The sequence below is a fragment of the Cuculus canorus genome, chromosome 5, assembly GCF_017976375.1.
Source record: "Cuculus canorus isolate bCucCan1 chromosome 5, bCucCan1.pri, whole genome shotgun sequence".
Classification (NCBI taxonomy): Eukaryota; Metazoa; Chordata; class Aves; order Cuculiformes; family Cuculidae; genus Cuculus; species Cuculus canorus.
Window position 1 is genome coordinate 13,189,959 of NC_071405.1, and position 17,419 is coordinate 13,207,377.

Consider the following 17,419-nt stretch of genomic DNA (forward strand, 5'->3'; position numbering starts at 1 on the left):
ATTCTTATCAGTACGAAAAGACATTGTAAATGCTTTTTGGCTTGCTAGCTTCACTCGGAATCAGTAATAAACAGTAGGAAATCATGTTCAACAGCAGAGCTTTTGAAATTATGATTATTTATTATAAATCACTTTTTACATGTTGCTTCAAACACTGTTTCTCAAGAATAAGATCCGTCTGCAGTGAAATGCTTGGTGATTTTAATATGCAAACCTCCTACAGAGATGATGTCTCATTTTAATTATTGTTTCGGTTTAATGGGTTTTCATTAAATTAGAGGATGGAGCAATTACCAGGGTGAATAGCTAATGTTACACAGGTAAGTTCCCATGACTATACAGCAAAAGCAGTTCTGCTAGAGAAGGTGAAAAAACAGTATGATTCGATGTAAACTCTTCTTTTGCATGATGTAAAGCTGCCCTGGCAATAAGCGTTCATATATTCCCATCATTTTGATATACACATTTTAAACTAGTTTAAGACTAGATCTCACCTAACAAAATTAATCTAGCATCTAAAATTATATACATATATACATACTTCATTCCTTTCAGGAAGCTCTTGCAAACCCAGTCCTAAAATTCCAGACGCCAGGGGCAGCAGAATTTTAAGTCGTGTATGAAATCAAACAGAGACTTCTTACCAAATCATGGTTTCTCCCCAATCAATAATTCAGTTGATTTAGTGGCTTAATGCTGGACTCTTAGCTTCTTTAAAACTGGCACAACTTCAGCATTAGGTAGAATGACCACATTCATGGTAATTAAGTAGTGGTCACAGAGTCTAAGTCCTTTGTTTGCAGCTGAACCACGGAAATGGAGTGCTCTGGAATAAACAGAGCAGCAGATATTGAACAAGACTTGGAAATGAACACATGCAAAGAGAGAAAGCAACCGCCTACATTTCTCAAGTCTCAGTCAGCAAAAGGTGCCCTAGGAGACAGAGAAAGCTGTAGGTGTCAGAAAGCCGTAGCAAAGCCTACATTGAGAGATTGCCCCTCTTCTGCTGCACATAGGTTTCAACATCTCCAAGGCCCTTGTGTTTTCCACCCAATGGACAGAATGACAAAGGAAAGCACCAGAGTCGCTTCTTTAGCAGCAGAAGGACGAGAAGCTGGCCTGGACACACATATAGCGCAGCGATCGACACCATCTTAAAACCATTTGGCAATTATGGAGCAAAATTAGAAAACTGGAATAAGTAAACGGCTTTGCAACAAGCTTCCTGCTGAGATCAACACTGATCACCTTGCCAAGCACTACATGTCACCTGTTACTCGGGCACCCACTTTAACATGTTTAAAATATTTTGAGCAGCTACTGAGCTCCGTCTCGCCTCATCAAGTCAGCTCTGTTGTTTCCTCAAGGGACTCGTGCTGAAATCAAGACTATTTACAAATGATTGATCCCTTAAATTAAATGCTCAGTAGAAATGCTCCAGAAGTTACACTACCACTAAAAGCACATAATCTGCTCTTAAATCATGAGAGTTAATCAAATTATATGCGTTGTTAGTTAATTAGTTCAGGAGTCACTGATTATAACATCTTTTCCACTGTTTATCTATATTAGATTAGGTATCACATCACAGTGACTATAAAGTTAAAGACTGCTATTTGCAAATCTGGAAAGAAGTAACAACGTTTTAACAGAAAGAGCATGGACTTCACTAGCAACGCTGCCATGCACAGACAGAGCCAGTGGCTATGTATGCAATGTAGGGGAAATAGCACTAATTGCTAGGAATCATTACCCATACACTGTCTGTTTTGCAGAAGTAATGTCCACTTCAGGGATCTGTGTTGGAGTATGTTAAATGTTAATGTAATACAAAATAATGAGCCACCCAAAAATACAGTTTCTGTTCCAGCTTCGTGTAAAAGCAAGTTAGGGAATGTTTTCCTCCTCTTCTAGAAAACATCTATTTCCAGGTATGCTCAAAGTCATAGACACAAAAATTTAGAAATTGCTTTTAAAAAAATGTCAACATATACTGAACTTGAAAAAGCATGTTCTTCAGCTGCATTTGTTTAAAACTTAAGGTGGTACCAGAAGATGAGGAGCATCTAGAATCGAAAATCAGATACAGAAGCCAAGTTTTGCAAATAACTACTATTTGCAGTTCAGATTTTTTTCCTCCCACTAAAACCCTTGGTGTTTTTGTAATCTCGAAACAAAATTTGTGCTTTTCAATAGAGCGTGCAGAGAGATTGATCCATTTGTATTTTTATGCTATTATGAAATAATTTTGATTTCTCCCTAGCATTCTTGCGTCTCACAGATATATAAATGCTGCTCACACTGTATGGCAACAGTTTCAAAAGTAAACAGCAATATTAAGTACTTCTAAAGTGCTTCAAGATTCCCAAGGTTAACATGACTATGGCAGATACACTCAACAAGTATCCCATAACTTGGATTTTCAAGACACTTTTAAGTACTACATCCCACCGAAGCAGGAGAAAAGTTGAATGCCTAAACTATTTTGACTCTCTGGAAAATCCCAGCCCGAAATCAGCAGAGCCACACAGAAATCAGAATTTGCCTCCTTGATGAAAACCTGCATTCTTAAATGGGTAAATCAAAATACCAGTTTTAAATGGCTTATTAACTAGGAAGTTTCAGCAGAACAGAAGCCTCTGACTCAGTTTCTCCACTTGCAAAGAGAGCCTGCAATGCCTCATGCTATTTATGACAGCTAACAGTCCTGGCTACACCTACACAAAGGTTTTAATTTCCAGTCCAGTAAAGTCTTTTATTGCATGAATAATCCAACCAAAGGCAACGAAATTGTCCATAAAGTTCAAAGTAAGCATATGCTGAAGTGCTTTCTTGGTTCAAAAAAATCCCAATGATTTGAGACTCTAAATAGTTTTTTAATTACTTTTCAAGCATTTAGCTCATTTATTGCTAAAATCTTACATTTCTTCTTTATTTTCTATACACAATTTGTACAAGGATTAAAGAAATGCGTTTCATGAACTAATTCTCCCTTCTGTTTTGCTTCCCTCAGAAAAATCACTTCCATGTTATTGCTAAAGCAAATTAAATCCTGGGTGTCTGTTTTATTTATTAACTGCATGATAATAACATGAGGCATAATACATTTGTCAAAGCCCTTTTCTACTGAAGTATAATTTCTGCTGTCAGCCTCTTTATGTTTATATTCAATATTCTAGTTGTCTTTGTTTCTTGGAATGCACATAAGCACACATTTATATATTCTCCCAAAATATGTATAAATTCTATTTGTGAAATGTTCCACACCCCAACAAAGAATCATAAATACAGCTAACATACTTAGTCATTCTCCACAAGTTTTAGATGAATTATTTGCGAGATTTAAGAATTTTCAAAAATGTCACAATAATAACTGTTTTATCTTTTTACACCATAATTATGATTTGGAGCATTGCTTTTCTTATTTCACCCAAGCATACCACAACTCATGAATAAAATATGACAACTTTGATAGCATCCATTGCTGTGGGTTCATCCGTAACAGCAAACGTGCTTGGGGTACTAAGAGCTCCCTTTTGCTCCATAAGCCTTTGTTTCTGAAAATAAGCTTTTATTTAAATAGGACTGCCACATGTGTCCCCCTTTTTTGCATTTCTTGCTGTTAGCAATAATGCCAGCAATAATGTTTATTTTTTTTTAATGACTACATTTTGAAACAATTAAGATGGCATAAAGCTAGAAAGGCAGAATATCCCATCTGAAGGCTGGTACTTACAAGACATCAAAAAACATTAAAAGCACTGCCAGCATTAGAGAACAAAAGGCTAACAGAGAACCATGACTTTGACATGTCTGGGCAACAGTATTATTAAAAGCAAACTTCACTTTGTTTTGGCTTCATAATTAATTACAACGAAGTAAACCTAAAGAACTTCCACAACTTCCCTAATAAAATCACTGTACCTAACACTGTGAACAGAGTCCTTCTACCACAACTTGTCAGTAGCTTCCCTTCAAAGGAAGTCTCAAGATAAAGTGCAATATACCAAGTTTCCAAATCATTGGCATTTATCAAATTATTCTACAAACATCATGTTTTAAGGCTGTGCTGCTTCATTTTCCAAACAGCATGATGAACATCCATAGAGACCTCTACAGACCAAGAAAAATCACGACACGCACCCACTCACAAACCCCACTCTCCTCCCACACATCTTGGCTTTGTCATTTCCCCCAGTCCCCAAGAACAGGCTTGAAAATTTCAACATTGTTATGCACAATGAGCCAAAGCGGGGAGAGAGAGAAGCAGAAGCTGATCTGTATGCCATGTGTAGACAGTCTTTCATCATAGAAGCAATGAGTATTTAACCTCCAAGATCCAGTTTTATACATGTTGCACTCTCGGAGCATCTTTGCTGCCTTTCAGTTTACAAAAGATAAAAAAATGAAAAGAGAAAAGAAAGAAAGGAAAAGAAAAGAAGGGGGATGCAACACAGAATTAAGCTTTACAACTCAAACTTGTCTGCTGTAGGAGGTGTCTGTTCCCACTGATGCTAAACAGAAAACTCACAGCTTCAGAGGGAGGAGTTACACACATTTGCAAGAGGAGGACAGAGTAAAATGCTCCGTGCAGCAGCAGTGATCCTATACTGGTTTTGCCTAATTATGGCACAGAGGACCAATGGGAAACTCAGTTGTAACTATGTAGGAAACATTATCCCACAAGGAGGGAGGATGGGGGACAGACTGTATTGAGACATTTGTAGGAAGCCAAAACACCAGTGTTCAGCTACAGCACTTATTGCTCCAAAATAGTGATTCACAGATCCCAGTTGACAGAATTACTGAAGAGATTCTGCTCTTTTAGCAGGTATGCAACCTACGTAACTACTGATACAGATGAATGTTTTAGTGGACATCAAGTGCCAAAACCAATTTATTTTTGCCCGTTCTATTAAAAAAGAAAAAAAATCATCTAATGTTCTGCATTTTGTGTCATTGAATAGGCCACAAAAGGCAAGGCAATCACATGATATAATGCCATAAACCAGCACAGTATGACATGATTACTTCACACCATTTATGTGGCAAAAATGAAAAATAAGAGAAAAAATGTCCCCCTCACATCATTTATACACCCACACTGCAGGTGGCAAGATTAATCTAGAATTTGGCATAGAAGAAGTAGGTTGAAGCCTCAAGTAGCATCTAATTTTTATTCTTGATAGGTCGTTCAAGACAGCAGGGGTTTTCACCACAGGAAATGGTCCATGCCTGGCTCTTGCATTACATCTGATTATATCTGCCTTTGTGCACTTTTTAGAGGTACAAAATCTTAGAAACATTCAATTTTTTTTTTTTTAATGTATACGATAGTAACTTCAAATAATACCACTTCTTCAGCAAAAGATGTACCTCTGTTTAGAAGTAATTTAATCAAGTAGGATGAGGGTAATTATTCTTATCAAATGGATATTAATGCATTTCTTCTAAAACTGTTTAGAAAACTAAAATCCCTCTTGGGGTGAAAACCAGCCATAGTGGGCTATTTAGGTTCATTGACTACAGCTAGAGCCCAGTTCCTCAGTGCTCAGCATTGCTTTTCATCTCCTTTGCATTTCAAGCAGTTTTAGCTCAGAAGTGTCATGTAATGCTCCAGTTCTCCAATTCTGCTCTCTTTTCCTCCAGCATCTGTTCAGCAAGCCAGACCTGCAGGGTCAGGTGCAGGGACTTGCCCTGAACCTGGGCAGGATTCTCCAGTCAGGGATACTCAGCATTGTGAAGGGATTTGCCTCAAAGCAGCACAACTCAGGTACCCACTCTACTTCACCTCAACTTCCCAGGGATCTGACTAGCACATGCTCTTTGATAGGACAATATAGAATTATATTCTTACTCCAGTTTAATATATATTTACTGAACAAGTAGTTAATAAAACCTGATTAGGTGCAGTATGCTATAACAACAGTACCAGTTTGCCAAAATCCTTTGCAAGAAAAAGACATTTTTTGTCGCATTTCTCTTCTGATGAAGATATAAAAGCCTCAAACTGTTAGTCCTGTTCTCATCTAAATTGTAAGGACCTAGATGCTCACCAGGTACAAAAGCATGAAACACTTAGCAGAACTATCAGAAACTAATTTCTGCATCCCCCCATCTGCCCACTGAAGAGCAGAAATCTCTTATTTTCTCTCTGCTTATCTCCATCACAGGACTCTATCAACAGGTTGCCAGAAGCATTTGAGGCTTTTAGCATACTACAGAAATACTGAAGTGCTTATCCCACTTCCCCTGTGCACTTACCACAGTGGCAATGAAGACAGACAAGTAGCGCAATTATTGTGTCCCAGGAAAGCAAAAATAACTGCCAAAGCCAGGGGCAACGTGTGCTTAGAATTGTTTCCTAATCATTATAGACATGATGGGAAATCCAAAAAATGTCAAGCAACAGAAGGCAGCATGACAACATTCAATATGAAAAAAACAGAAAAGTAGAAATTGGTCATTGTCATTTAATGTGACTGGGTTTCTATTTTGGTCTACACTTACTCAGTATGGGGCTAGCGGTGTTTGAAACAAAAGGATATGGAACAAGGAACTCTAGTGGTTATACTTTCATATCACTATGCTGGAAAAATTTTTCTCCTAGATGCAGTTCTAACATAATTCAATATTAAACAAGAGCGGAAACAGCCAACACTGGCGGGTATATACAAGTAGTTTAAAAACTTCTACTGGGAACTGCCAAAGTTAACAGTAGGTTATGTATCTATGTGAGCCTCAAAGCATTGCTCAATAATTATGTCTCAAGTGATCTTTAATTTCCTACACTGAAGATGATTCATCTCACTCATCGTTGTAGTCCAACTTCTCAAACAGATCATTTCTCTGTTCGGAAACTGGTCGGTTTTGCAAAGGAAAAAAACCACTTAGCCTAAGGATTTCATTGACAAAAAAATTCCATTGTGTATATAAAACACATTGTAACATTAGCTAAATTTTAAAAACAAATGGAAGCTAGACAGACGTTAAAGTCTCACAGGCAAACCTTGCTCAGACCTCTGGAGATGCACGTTCCAACACCATTCTTAATTACAGTGTCCTACACAATTTTCAGAGGATCTCTGTCTCAGTCAGTACACTAAGTAAAGAATAAAGGGCAAAAAACATTTATTTAACAAAAAGGAATCTGAAGTTGTGCTTTATTTTTATTTTTCAAGGCTTACCTGGAACAGTATATCTACCATATTCAAATTGTTCTCTGATGACAGAGCAGACCATGACCAAGTTAATTATTACAGTACAGTATCAGAGACCTCTAAAAATATTAATTAATTCTTTTAACACCACTGTTGTTCCAGGAAAAGGTATTAGTACCTCAACTTCAGAAGTGAACAATAAAATCACTAATAGAAAAATCACATTGTCCAAGTTCTATCCTCCAAAAATATTTGTTTAAAACTGATACACATCAAAGATAATGACACTGCCAACTGTGAATTTTCAGTGCTTTTCCCTTCTATGCTGTCCTAATGCTGCCTCTATCCAAAGCAAACCCTCACCCAGTCCTACCCACCCAGTCTAAGACTGCAGTCCTCAGGTTTCCCATCCAAGCCCTAGCTTCTTGCCGCTCTGTCTCCAGGCTGCTTCTCCCAGCTGCTGTCCACAGCTCCCATTATCATGTTCTTCATCCCTTCAACTCAACCCCTTCCAAGTCAGAGTCCTGGTATCATCCTTGTCACTGCTTCTCTGCTTGGCCATCATCTGCTTCCTCCTTAGCCTCCAGCTCCTCACTGCAGCTGTTTCTCTTCTCTTCCACCTCCCCATCTGAGCCCAGTTTCCTTGCCCTGCTTGTCACAGTTAATCTTCTCCAACTGCTTCTCACCACTCTCCTCCCTCACCCAGGGGAGCACGTTCATCCCAGCTATATTATTGTCACTTTACATATTCAGCCCTTGCCTCTAAGTTTCCAGTTTCATTCCCTTCTCCTTTTCCAGCTTCCACAGAGGTCTGGAAAGAATGAGGGAAAGCAGAAGTACTCAATAATTCAAAAAAGAGTTCAAGACCTTGCTCTCTGTTCTACTGAGAAACAGAGACATGGAAACCATCCTCACCAAAGAAGTCACATTTTCCTCCATCCTCTTGGGTGCAGCCAGCCCAGCTCTTGATATTTTATTTTAACTCTTATTTTAGCAGTATTTTAAAGAGCAACTTTGACAAAGGGCTGAAAGCACTGAGGGAACTAAGAATTCTCTAGGATGGTAGGTGGCCATCTGCCACAGCTCCTAGTGGCCGTGCTAGTGCTCATAAAAGCAAAGGGACATCCGAAGGGATGAAGACAGGCAAGGATCCTGGTCTCCCAAGGGACAGGCTGGACCCTATTTCTTACAACCTGACAGACCTCCATCTGGCCTGGTCCCCACTATCTCTGTGCAACTGCAGGTCATGAGCCACCACCATGGGTGAGCAGAAGTGCCCATTGCTGCCTTCAGAGCCAACGAGCCCTGAAAAAGGAACAGGTTTGAGTAAACCATCAATTCTGCTGTCCCCAGTAAGAGAAGGAAATCAGAAGGGAGCTCTCAGTGGAAAGAGAAGGGAAACTCAAAAAAACTCAAAGCCTGAAACATTACCACATGGCTGGGAGAAGAGGCTGACCCACACTTCAGATGTAGATACTGTTTCTGCTCACACCTACAAAGGCTTTGAGCCAGCAGCCTTTCCCTCCTGAGCTCCTATGATAGGTGTCCCACAGGCAACAGGATAAAACATCAAATTCATCGAACCCCTGTGGAAACCGGCATAGCCTTGCATGACAGAAAATGTAACAGAGGAAAAACTCACACTTCTTTTTTTAATATTAAAAAAAAAAAAATCACAAGTTTGAGCAGTTTTCAGAGTTTCCATGAAGATAAACCTGCACCAGGTGACAAGGTGCAGGGTGCCCCTGAAGAGAGCCAGGGTCTGCCTCACGCTGGGCACAGCTGGTTCTAGCCTGAGAGCACAGTCCAGCCCCTGATCGTAGCTGGCAGCACCTCAGGAAAAATATATTTTATAAGAGAAAAAAAACTCATCCGGCTGGAGGGAAGCAGTGAGTGAGCAGCTGTGCAGGCGCTCAGCTGTGAGCCCCGGAGGATGCTGGCCCAGAAGGCCAACTGTATCCTGCGCTGCATGAAAAGCAGCATGGTCAGCAGGTCAAGGGTCCTGATTCTGCCCCTCTATTCCTCTCTTGTGAGACCTCATCTGGAGTACTGTGTCCAGTTGTGGAATCCTCAACATAAAAAGGATATAGAGCTTTTATAATAGGTCCAGAGGAGGGCTACAAAGATGATCGGAGGGCTGGAGCACCTTGTATACGAGGACAGGCTGAGAGAGTTGGGGTTGTTCAGCCTGGAGAACAGAAGGCTCCAAGGAGACCTTACAGCAACCTTTCAGTATCTGAAAGGAGCTATGAGAAAGCTGGAGAGGGTCACAAAGGCTTGTAGTGATAGGATGAGGGGCAATGGGTATAAACCAGAGAGGGGCAGATTTAGACTGGACATTAGGAGGAATTTCTTCACTATGAGGGTGGTGAGGCACTGGCACAGGTTGCCCAGGGAAGCTGTGGCTGTCCCATCCCTGGAGGTGTTCAAGGCCAGGTTGGATGGGCCTTGGGCAGCCTGATCCAGTGGGATGTCCCTGCCCATGGCAAGGGAGTTGGAACTGGATGATCTTTAAGGTTCCTTCCAGCCCAAACTATTCTGTGATTCTATGATTCTAGTAAAAAATATGTCCCTTGCATTTCCAACAGCACAAGAGTCATCATCTGCTTTGTCAACTGTACCCAAGTGCACGGAGGAGGACACTGGCAGCCTGGGGAGGTGTGGCCCAGAGGCTCTGCACCACTGCCACTCTAAAAACCCTCACCATCCCAGTAAGACAGGGTATTCAGATACCACCAGGCATGGAAAAGGTACCAGAGCTACCCTCTTTTATGACAGCTGAAGACAGCACAAAGATTTCGAGCCACCCACGTTATGCCTTCCCAATTTTTCTGCTTCCGTAAAATTTCTACTTTGTAAAAATGATACTACTTACATTTAATATTTGCTATAAACATACCAGGAGAGAACACACAGAAAACAATTACTCTCATTGCATTATCTCATGTATAGAGAGACCAACGCCCTGAACTCTAAAATTCAAGTTTATCTCTCCTACTCCCTGCAGACCTCCCTGCCGTCTGCCCTAGGAAGACGTAGCAAGTAGTAGCAAGTTTCCTACTCAAGCCATTATCTGCTTCCTCTCGTTCAGCCCCTGGCTATTTTCTGAGCTCTGCAGCTCACACCTTGCACTTTATGCCAGCATAACTGAGCTTTAGCACTTGAAATGGATTTAAAACTCAGCCACAGCACACAGGTCATGGAGACTCAGGTGAGAAGACATTCACATGCTGATGAACAAATGCCGCAGCCTACTCATCCAGCTGTTGAATTTACTGAGCACACCTCAGTGCTGAGCTACTGCCCCACACATGTAGCCAGGGAATAACAAGTGTATCCTGAAGACTGTCCTAGCAGAAGCACAGCAAACATTCTTGATATAAAAGGTATGTGTCCACTCCTGACAACAATATCAAACACAAAAAAAGCCAACTTTTAGGACTCAGACTCATAGAGTGGGATCTGGAAGTGCCTCTATTCTCTAAGCAAGAACTTAGCAAATCAAGGAAGAAGGTGTCTGAAAGTTAAAAAAAAAACCGTATCCATAACACACTGAGAGGAACCACCAACAGAGAGAGATGCACCACATCTGGAAGCTCAAGCGAGTCTGCTGGGAGGCACTTCTAACCATGTGGCACTACAGATTTGCTCTCTCTAAAGCAGGACAGCCCTTTTGTTTCAGGAACTCAACAAGATTCACTTCTTTCTTGCAAAAACATTGCTTTTATCTGTGCTTTAAGGTGCTTACTAGTCTTTCACTTTTCCTGTTGGAGCTGTGACTGTATCGAAAAGAGTTTGGTAGTCACCGATACAAAGTGGGAAGAATGAGCGTGACTGAATCCTGTGCTGCAGGAGCTGCGGGTCAAGTGGTTGTTTATAAATCCAGTGTTTTTTTAATACAAGTAAAGAAACAATCAAGAAAGAAAGGACTACATACAGGTATGCTTGTAACGGTACTTAGTGGTCTAAGTTACTGAGTGCTATATATAGTATACGTAGTAAAAATATCACTTCTAATTTAAAGACTAAGTTGAACAATACTACCAGATTGCTAGGAAAGGAAACAGTAAAGCCTTAATAAACTTCTTGGGGGAATTGTTTTATAAGTAAAAGCTTTAAGCTTCTGTTAGTTCAAAAGAGATGCTGAGAGAAAAAGAATTCAAAAGAAATAGGTATAGCTGACAGGTTGTAAAAGGAATAAAATTTCACTTCCTCAATGAGAACTGAGGACGGAACAAAAAATCAGACTGGTTAAGGTAATCACCTAATGTAACAGCTAGGTTAAAAAATTTAGTCTACCTTTAGACAGGATGATCAGTTAAGCGCTTCCTCTTGTCTTATTTACAGAGTGCTCAAGATCCTGCTGAGGTTTCCACCTACAGGGTCAAAACAAGCCCTGCTTCCCAGCTATCTGAACACAGAATAGGACTGAGCCGCACTGAGGCACAGCTCAGTGTTTCTTAATGTACTAAAATTTATAATATAATCCAGTTGTGGGAATTTCAGTATCCACTTTGTAATGTTTGTAAGACACTATTTACAAATGTCTTTCACCCAGTGTTTGTGAGATGTTACTATAATACATTAGGTAGATGATTAATATTTTCAATACATTTCTCTGAGGTGGATTTCCCACCCCCACCCAGAAGTGATTCCTTAAATTCTTTGGACTCCTGGTTGGAAGTAAGGAGGCTGTAGGGTCAGACATCAGGATCTTGGGTGCCCCATTCCCCAAAAGCACTCTAGTCAAGAGTCTCCACTTGCTGTCCTTTGTCCCTTCATGCTAGAAAAACCAAACTGGACACAAAGATTTTTTTTTTTTTTTTTTACACTCTTGTTTGTATAAATACATTAAAGACAAATATTCAAGACATCATAGCATTAAGAGACCCTAAGAGTTATACTGTTCGCAGAATTGGAACAAGTGAGATCTACATTTCATATAACTCACACTGTCAGCACTTGCACTGCTTTTCAGATTCCCTTATCCCCGTTACACAAATAGGACTGAAACACAGAAATAATGGAACTGATCAATCGAAAATCCAGCTGAAATACTCTAATAATCAAAGTCCTTGCCCAACAGGACCACTCAGATGACTGTACTTAATTACAGGTTTCTATGCTTTTCTGAATTAGGAACAGATTAGCTTGCCCAAAGGCAATCCACATCTCTCAATTGCCAGTTTGGCTCTATCATGCTGTCACACAACTGGCAACAGAGCTGAATTTGTTTCTTTGCCTGTAAAGCTGCTTCACACAGAAATCTGCTTTTCAGCTGTTACTACCAATATTATAAAATCAGAATACTCCACCGACTTCACTGAGGTTGTCTCAGACAGAAATTGCTAATTCTCCAGGGAAAGGAGTCCTTATAAATTTTCTCTATGATAAAACAAATCATGACATCACACCCCAGAAACTACATAACAAACAGTATGTCACTGTAATATTACTGATTAAAACTCTAATTAAAAATTCCCTCTCTTTTGTGCATGGCCTCCCATCACTCCCCTTCTTCATTTCTTCTTTTTGCCTCTAAATGTAACTGAAAGAATGACCAAAACTTATAAAGCTTTCCGTTTCAAAGAGTTGAATTCACAAAAAAAAAGAATACTGCTTAGGAAAACAATCCATATTTTCACTGCTGCAGTACACATAACTGTCTGGGCTGGGGAAGAATTACCATTTCTCTGCCTCAAAGATGCAGACTTCCAGGGATACACAAAGGAACACTCTCAGTTTGAACAGCTCTAATAAGCCATTTTAGGAGATACATCTCACAAGACAGAAAATGATCCACAGGGAACCTTTGTGTAAGCTCACAGCCGTGTTACACTGCTGTAAGGACACTGCCAAAGGCAGCAGGCGAAACTGCCCCTATGAAAACCTCACGCCAAGGAACATACTCACAAACTCTTGTTCTCATTTCCTAAACTAGGAAATCCTCAGTGGTGAAAGTGCACGAGTGAAGAGATCCTCTAATGTGAACCCATGTTCAATAATCAGGCTGCTAGGTGAGGTCCTCCCCTGCCCAGAGCCCCGGCAGCAACACTGGAGCAGCGTGGCACCGCAAGGCACAGCATGCATTAACTACTCACATATGGTAAGAACTAATCAAAGCAAAGCTTTGCTGAAAGGACCACATCTCAGAGACTGGAACAGCTGGTCCAAGAGGATACAGTAATTTTGAATCTAAGCACTAACTTTCAGTCTTTTCTCTCCCCTGGTGGTGTCACGTTGGCCAGATTTTTGTGAATCTCTATGGGAAAAAGTATTACTTCTAACTGAGATATAGCAGTTGCCCATACATTGCCCTGATTTCTATATCAGTTTTACTATAAGGCAAGATAAAAATCAAAATAAAGTATCCCTTGGTTTCAGCCACAGGACCTGGAAGACAGCCAAACTGTAGTTGTAAAGCAAGTCACCTCTGTTAGTAAAAGGGAATTCATACAGCTGCTGACATACTGCTGACATTTACCAAATAACAGACACGAACAAGGGAAGCAGCCAACGGAGCGGCCTCGGACTTCCATCCCATCTGACAGCAGCAGCAAAAGACCCCTTGCAGACCTCTCTCAGGATGGAGTAACAGACCAAAGATCTTCAGTCTTCTCCCAGCCCAAGGACTGATGAGCTTAATTGAAGAGAATCATTTTCCTGAGCAATCTTCCAAGCAGTTTTATACTAGAAGGGATATCCAAGAACAAGGCTATTCCCGCATGCATTAACAAGAAGAATTTCTGCTGTGGGAATTGAGAAAGCTTTATTTACCTAACTACAGACTTGGAATTGTTTATTTACTTTGTATAGTGAATTTTTCATTCATTACTTCCCATGAATATCAAGTTCATCTGCTCACGCGAATTTTACAAGCTCTACCTTGTTAGACTTGTCTTCTCCAAGTTTGTAAACAACAGGTAGGGGCCTCCAAGGCATAAAGAACTGAGTATCTATAACATCTTCACCATTAGCCTTTCAAAGATACTTTCAGTACCAATGGTTTCAATCAGTGTCCTGAAAAACACATCTCGGTCTTCTTCCCTGCAGCTCTGACCACCAGTCTGTGAAAACTCACTATGACGGTTCATCAGTGTGGCTGTGATTAGCATGGAATAGCAATTGGAAATACTAAAATATTTTATGTCAGTTAGGCTATTGCCATCCTCAGAGGAATGACCATTGATATCTTTAAACGAGTAACTTAATGCCCTTCTTCTGGGCATTAATCTGAGAATCGGTGAAAATTATTCTACTCACTGTATCATAAAAGATGGAAAACATGACCAACAATCCTGAGAAGATCTCTAGAAGTCTCTGTGCTCTGGGTCCTAAACTGGCCTTGGCCAGGTAAAGAATGAACTGAGATTATAGACCTACTTCTGTTATTACTTACAATAAAGTCAGTTTATTGCAGATACAGAACTAAAGCTAAATGAGATCGCAATTGTTCACTTCTAAAAACAGATACAGAGGACAGATCAAAAAGTAAGACACTGACATGAACACTTCAACACAGAGTAAAAGCACAGTAAAGAAAAGACAAACATACAAAGTCTCCACAATAAAAATGTCCCTAACTGTGCTTTAATGTGCATGTTAATCTTGGCTGATATAAATGTCTTTGTGACCGAATAAGCATATTGTAGCAACTCAGTGCTTCCACTCCATGGGATGTCATCTATTAGTCCAGACCTTATTTAAGTTCATTCTAAAACTTGTTCATTCATCCAGAATTTTACCCACTGAAAGAAAAATAATAATACAAAATGCCCAAACCAACACCCTTTTAAAACACTTCACAAGCATTATCTTAGACTACTGAATGAAAAAAACACCCTCACAATTCAAAGCAACTCCTTCTGTACCGGTTACTCAGCTCAGACAGCTAAATGCAATACTGTTGAATGCAATACTGTTAATTTTCTCACTTTAACAGCTTTCACAAAGCTGATTAAAGACTTGCTATATGTTACTAAGCAGCATCAACATATTAAACAATTTCTCCTAGTTACATAGCTTCAGCTCTGTGTGTGTCTGCATGTGTACAGTCACAGTGAGAAAGCACACAAGAATACAACAGAATCCATGCCTTGGAACCACTTTGACACATTTAGTTAGAAAAAAATACCAAGGAGTGTTGACAACCAACCCAAAAATACTTCTCTAAAGATCTCTAGCCTCAGCTACCTGACAGCACACTAAATAAAAGATGCCACATTTATTTCAGGAAAGTAACAAAGGCTATTTACAAAAAATAAAAAAAACATAAAGCAACGGTTAAGAAAGACCACCATTACAAGGGATCAACTAGGCATCAAACGTCTTATGAACCCATGCAGGCAGAAGTGAGATAAGAGAACTGAGGCTGTTTGTCTTACCTTGAAATAAAAATGCTTTGCTGGCATTGTGTAATCCTGACACTTGTGTTACCCCAAGGGTTGTATTCACAAGATCCAGTTCTGTGATGATATCAATTTGTAAGTCAGGATCCATTCCAAATCCTACAGCTGTTGGAGGCACAGAAACAGAGAGAGAAACACAGAGTTAGATCAATTTTTATTTCAAATCAGGTAATGAAAAGAGTGGAGAAGAATATGTAGTGCAGACATTTCTAGTACCTTCACATTCACACACACACACACACACGCGAGTATACAGTAATTACTTATAAGACACTAACTCTGCTGCAGGAAAGAGAAAAGATTCGTTTCCAGTTCTTTCAATAAAACTATTTCCTTTCCACAAATTTTACTACACACAAGTTGAAACATTCTAAAAATCAATACATTAATCCAGTATCTTCATAGGGCTAAAAAGTAATAAATAAATAAATGCATAACCACCTATGCAAAAAGATGAAAGAGATTTGCAGCATTCATCTATTGGCTACAGGATTTCCAGGGAGATGTGAGGGCTGAAAATTCCTCTCACTTTACATATCTGGCTGCAAACAACAGATCAAGCCTCACAGCTCAGTCTAAACATAATCTATTTCCCGACTGCACAAAATGACCTTGCGGGAGATATGGTAGCAGGGCAAAGCATGCCACCCTGTAATCCAAGAGCCCCGGGTGACTCACAAAACTGTTGGGAAGCACACCTCCATATTTCAGCACAGTCGGTGCCTGTGAAGTGTGCCAAAGCCTCCCTTCACACAGCAGACATTCATTCACCTGAACCAGCAGTAGCATCTTCTGCTCTGCAAAAGCACCTACTGGAGAAGTGCAAAGCTAAGTCTAAGACTCAGAAATGGCCTATGGCCAGGAAAAGACTGGGCTAGTAGGGTCCTGATAGGATTGACAGAAAAGACACACACTCAAGTGGTTTGAAGTTGCAGCGTTCAAAACTTCAGGATGGTTATGGCACGCCAAGTTCATTCAACATATCTGCTTTTTCTAGGGGTGGGAAGAGGCCAGCCTGATCTCAGTGCCTCTCTCGACACAGCAGTAAGCGCGGCGTGAGATCTGTGCCTGAGACATAGGTCAAAAATCTGTGTGGGATCCAAGCACTTCCCCGATGAAATTTTTCACTAACATCATTAGTAACAGGAACAAGCTCCAAGAATGAAATGCTACCACAGCTAAAGTCAATGGTAAAAGTCCCGCTGACTTCCATGGAGCAAGGACGTGACCTGTAAAGTACATCCAGATTGATTTCCACTGAGTGGACTTCACGTTCAGGTCTAAATTGATTCATTTGTTATTCCAGGACTGTGCTTCTGGATCAGCTAAGCAGCAAATAGTCTAGCTTGATTCTTTGAAAGGCTCTAAGAAATTACTGAGGTGTACAGAACGAACAAGAAGTTACGTATTCTACTCATAAATCATCCGTACCACAGCACTTTCTTCTTTCCTTTACTCAAGTATTAAAACTGATGCTGTGCACACTGACAAATCATCTGATCAACAGGAGAGAACTCATCTACCTATTGATTCCCAGCCTACAGCAATTCTTCCAGGGCAAGGGCTGCAACCTACAAATTCCAGACACAAACACAGATGTAAACAGAGGAACAGACCTGCCTTTCTGGACTAAAAAAAAACATTAAAGCAAAGATTGTTTTAGAAAAAAAACAGGAGAACTTATTATTTCTTCTAAGGTTTTCATGCAGAAGGAAAGCAGCACACTATAAATTGTGTGAACTTATCTATCAGGAAAGATAGCGTCAGCTGTCCATGTCAAGAATAGAGTATGTTGTTCCTCATTTGAAAGGGATTATATCTATTCAGATCAGCAAAATCCTACTAATATGA

At 40.1% G+C, this 17,419-nt stretch overlaps 1 protein-coding gene across 4 annotated transcripts in view; it reads right to left on the reverse strand.

The window, feature by feature from the left end:
* Positions 1-17,419, reverse strand: part of NELL1 (neural EGFL like 1) — a 299,987-nt gene that overhangs the window by 280,241 nt on the left and 2,327 nt on the right. For all 4 annotated transcript variants that reach the window (XM_054068679.1, XM_054068678.1, XM_054068677.1 and 1 more), the window contains exon 2: positions 15,545-15,673. In XM_054068679.1, the coding sequence (XP_053924654.1) occupies positions 15,545-15,673 (129 nt within the window). The remainder of the gene's footprint in view (positions 1-15,544; positions 15,674-17,419) is intronic.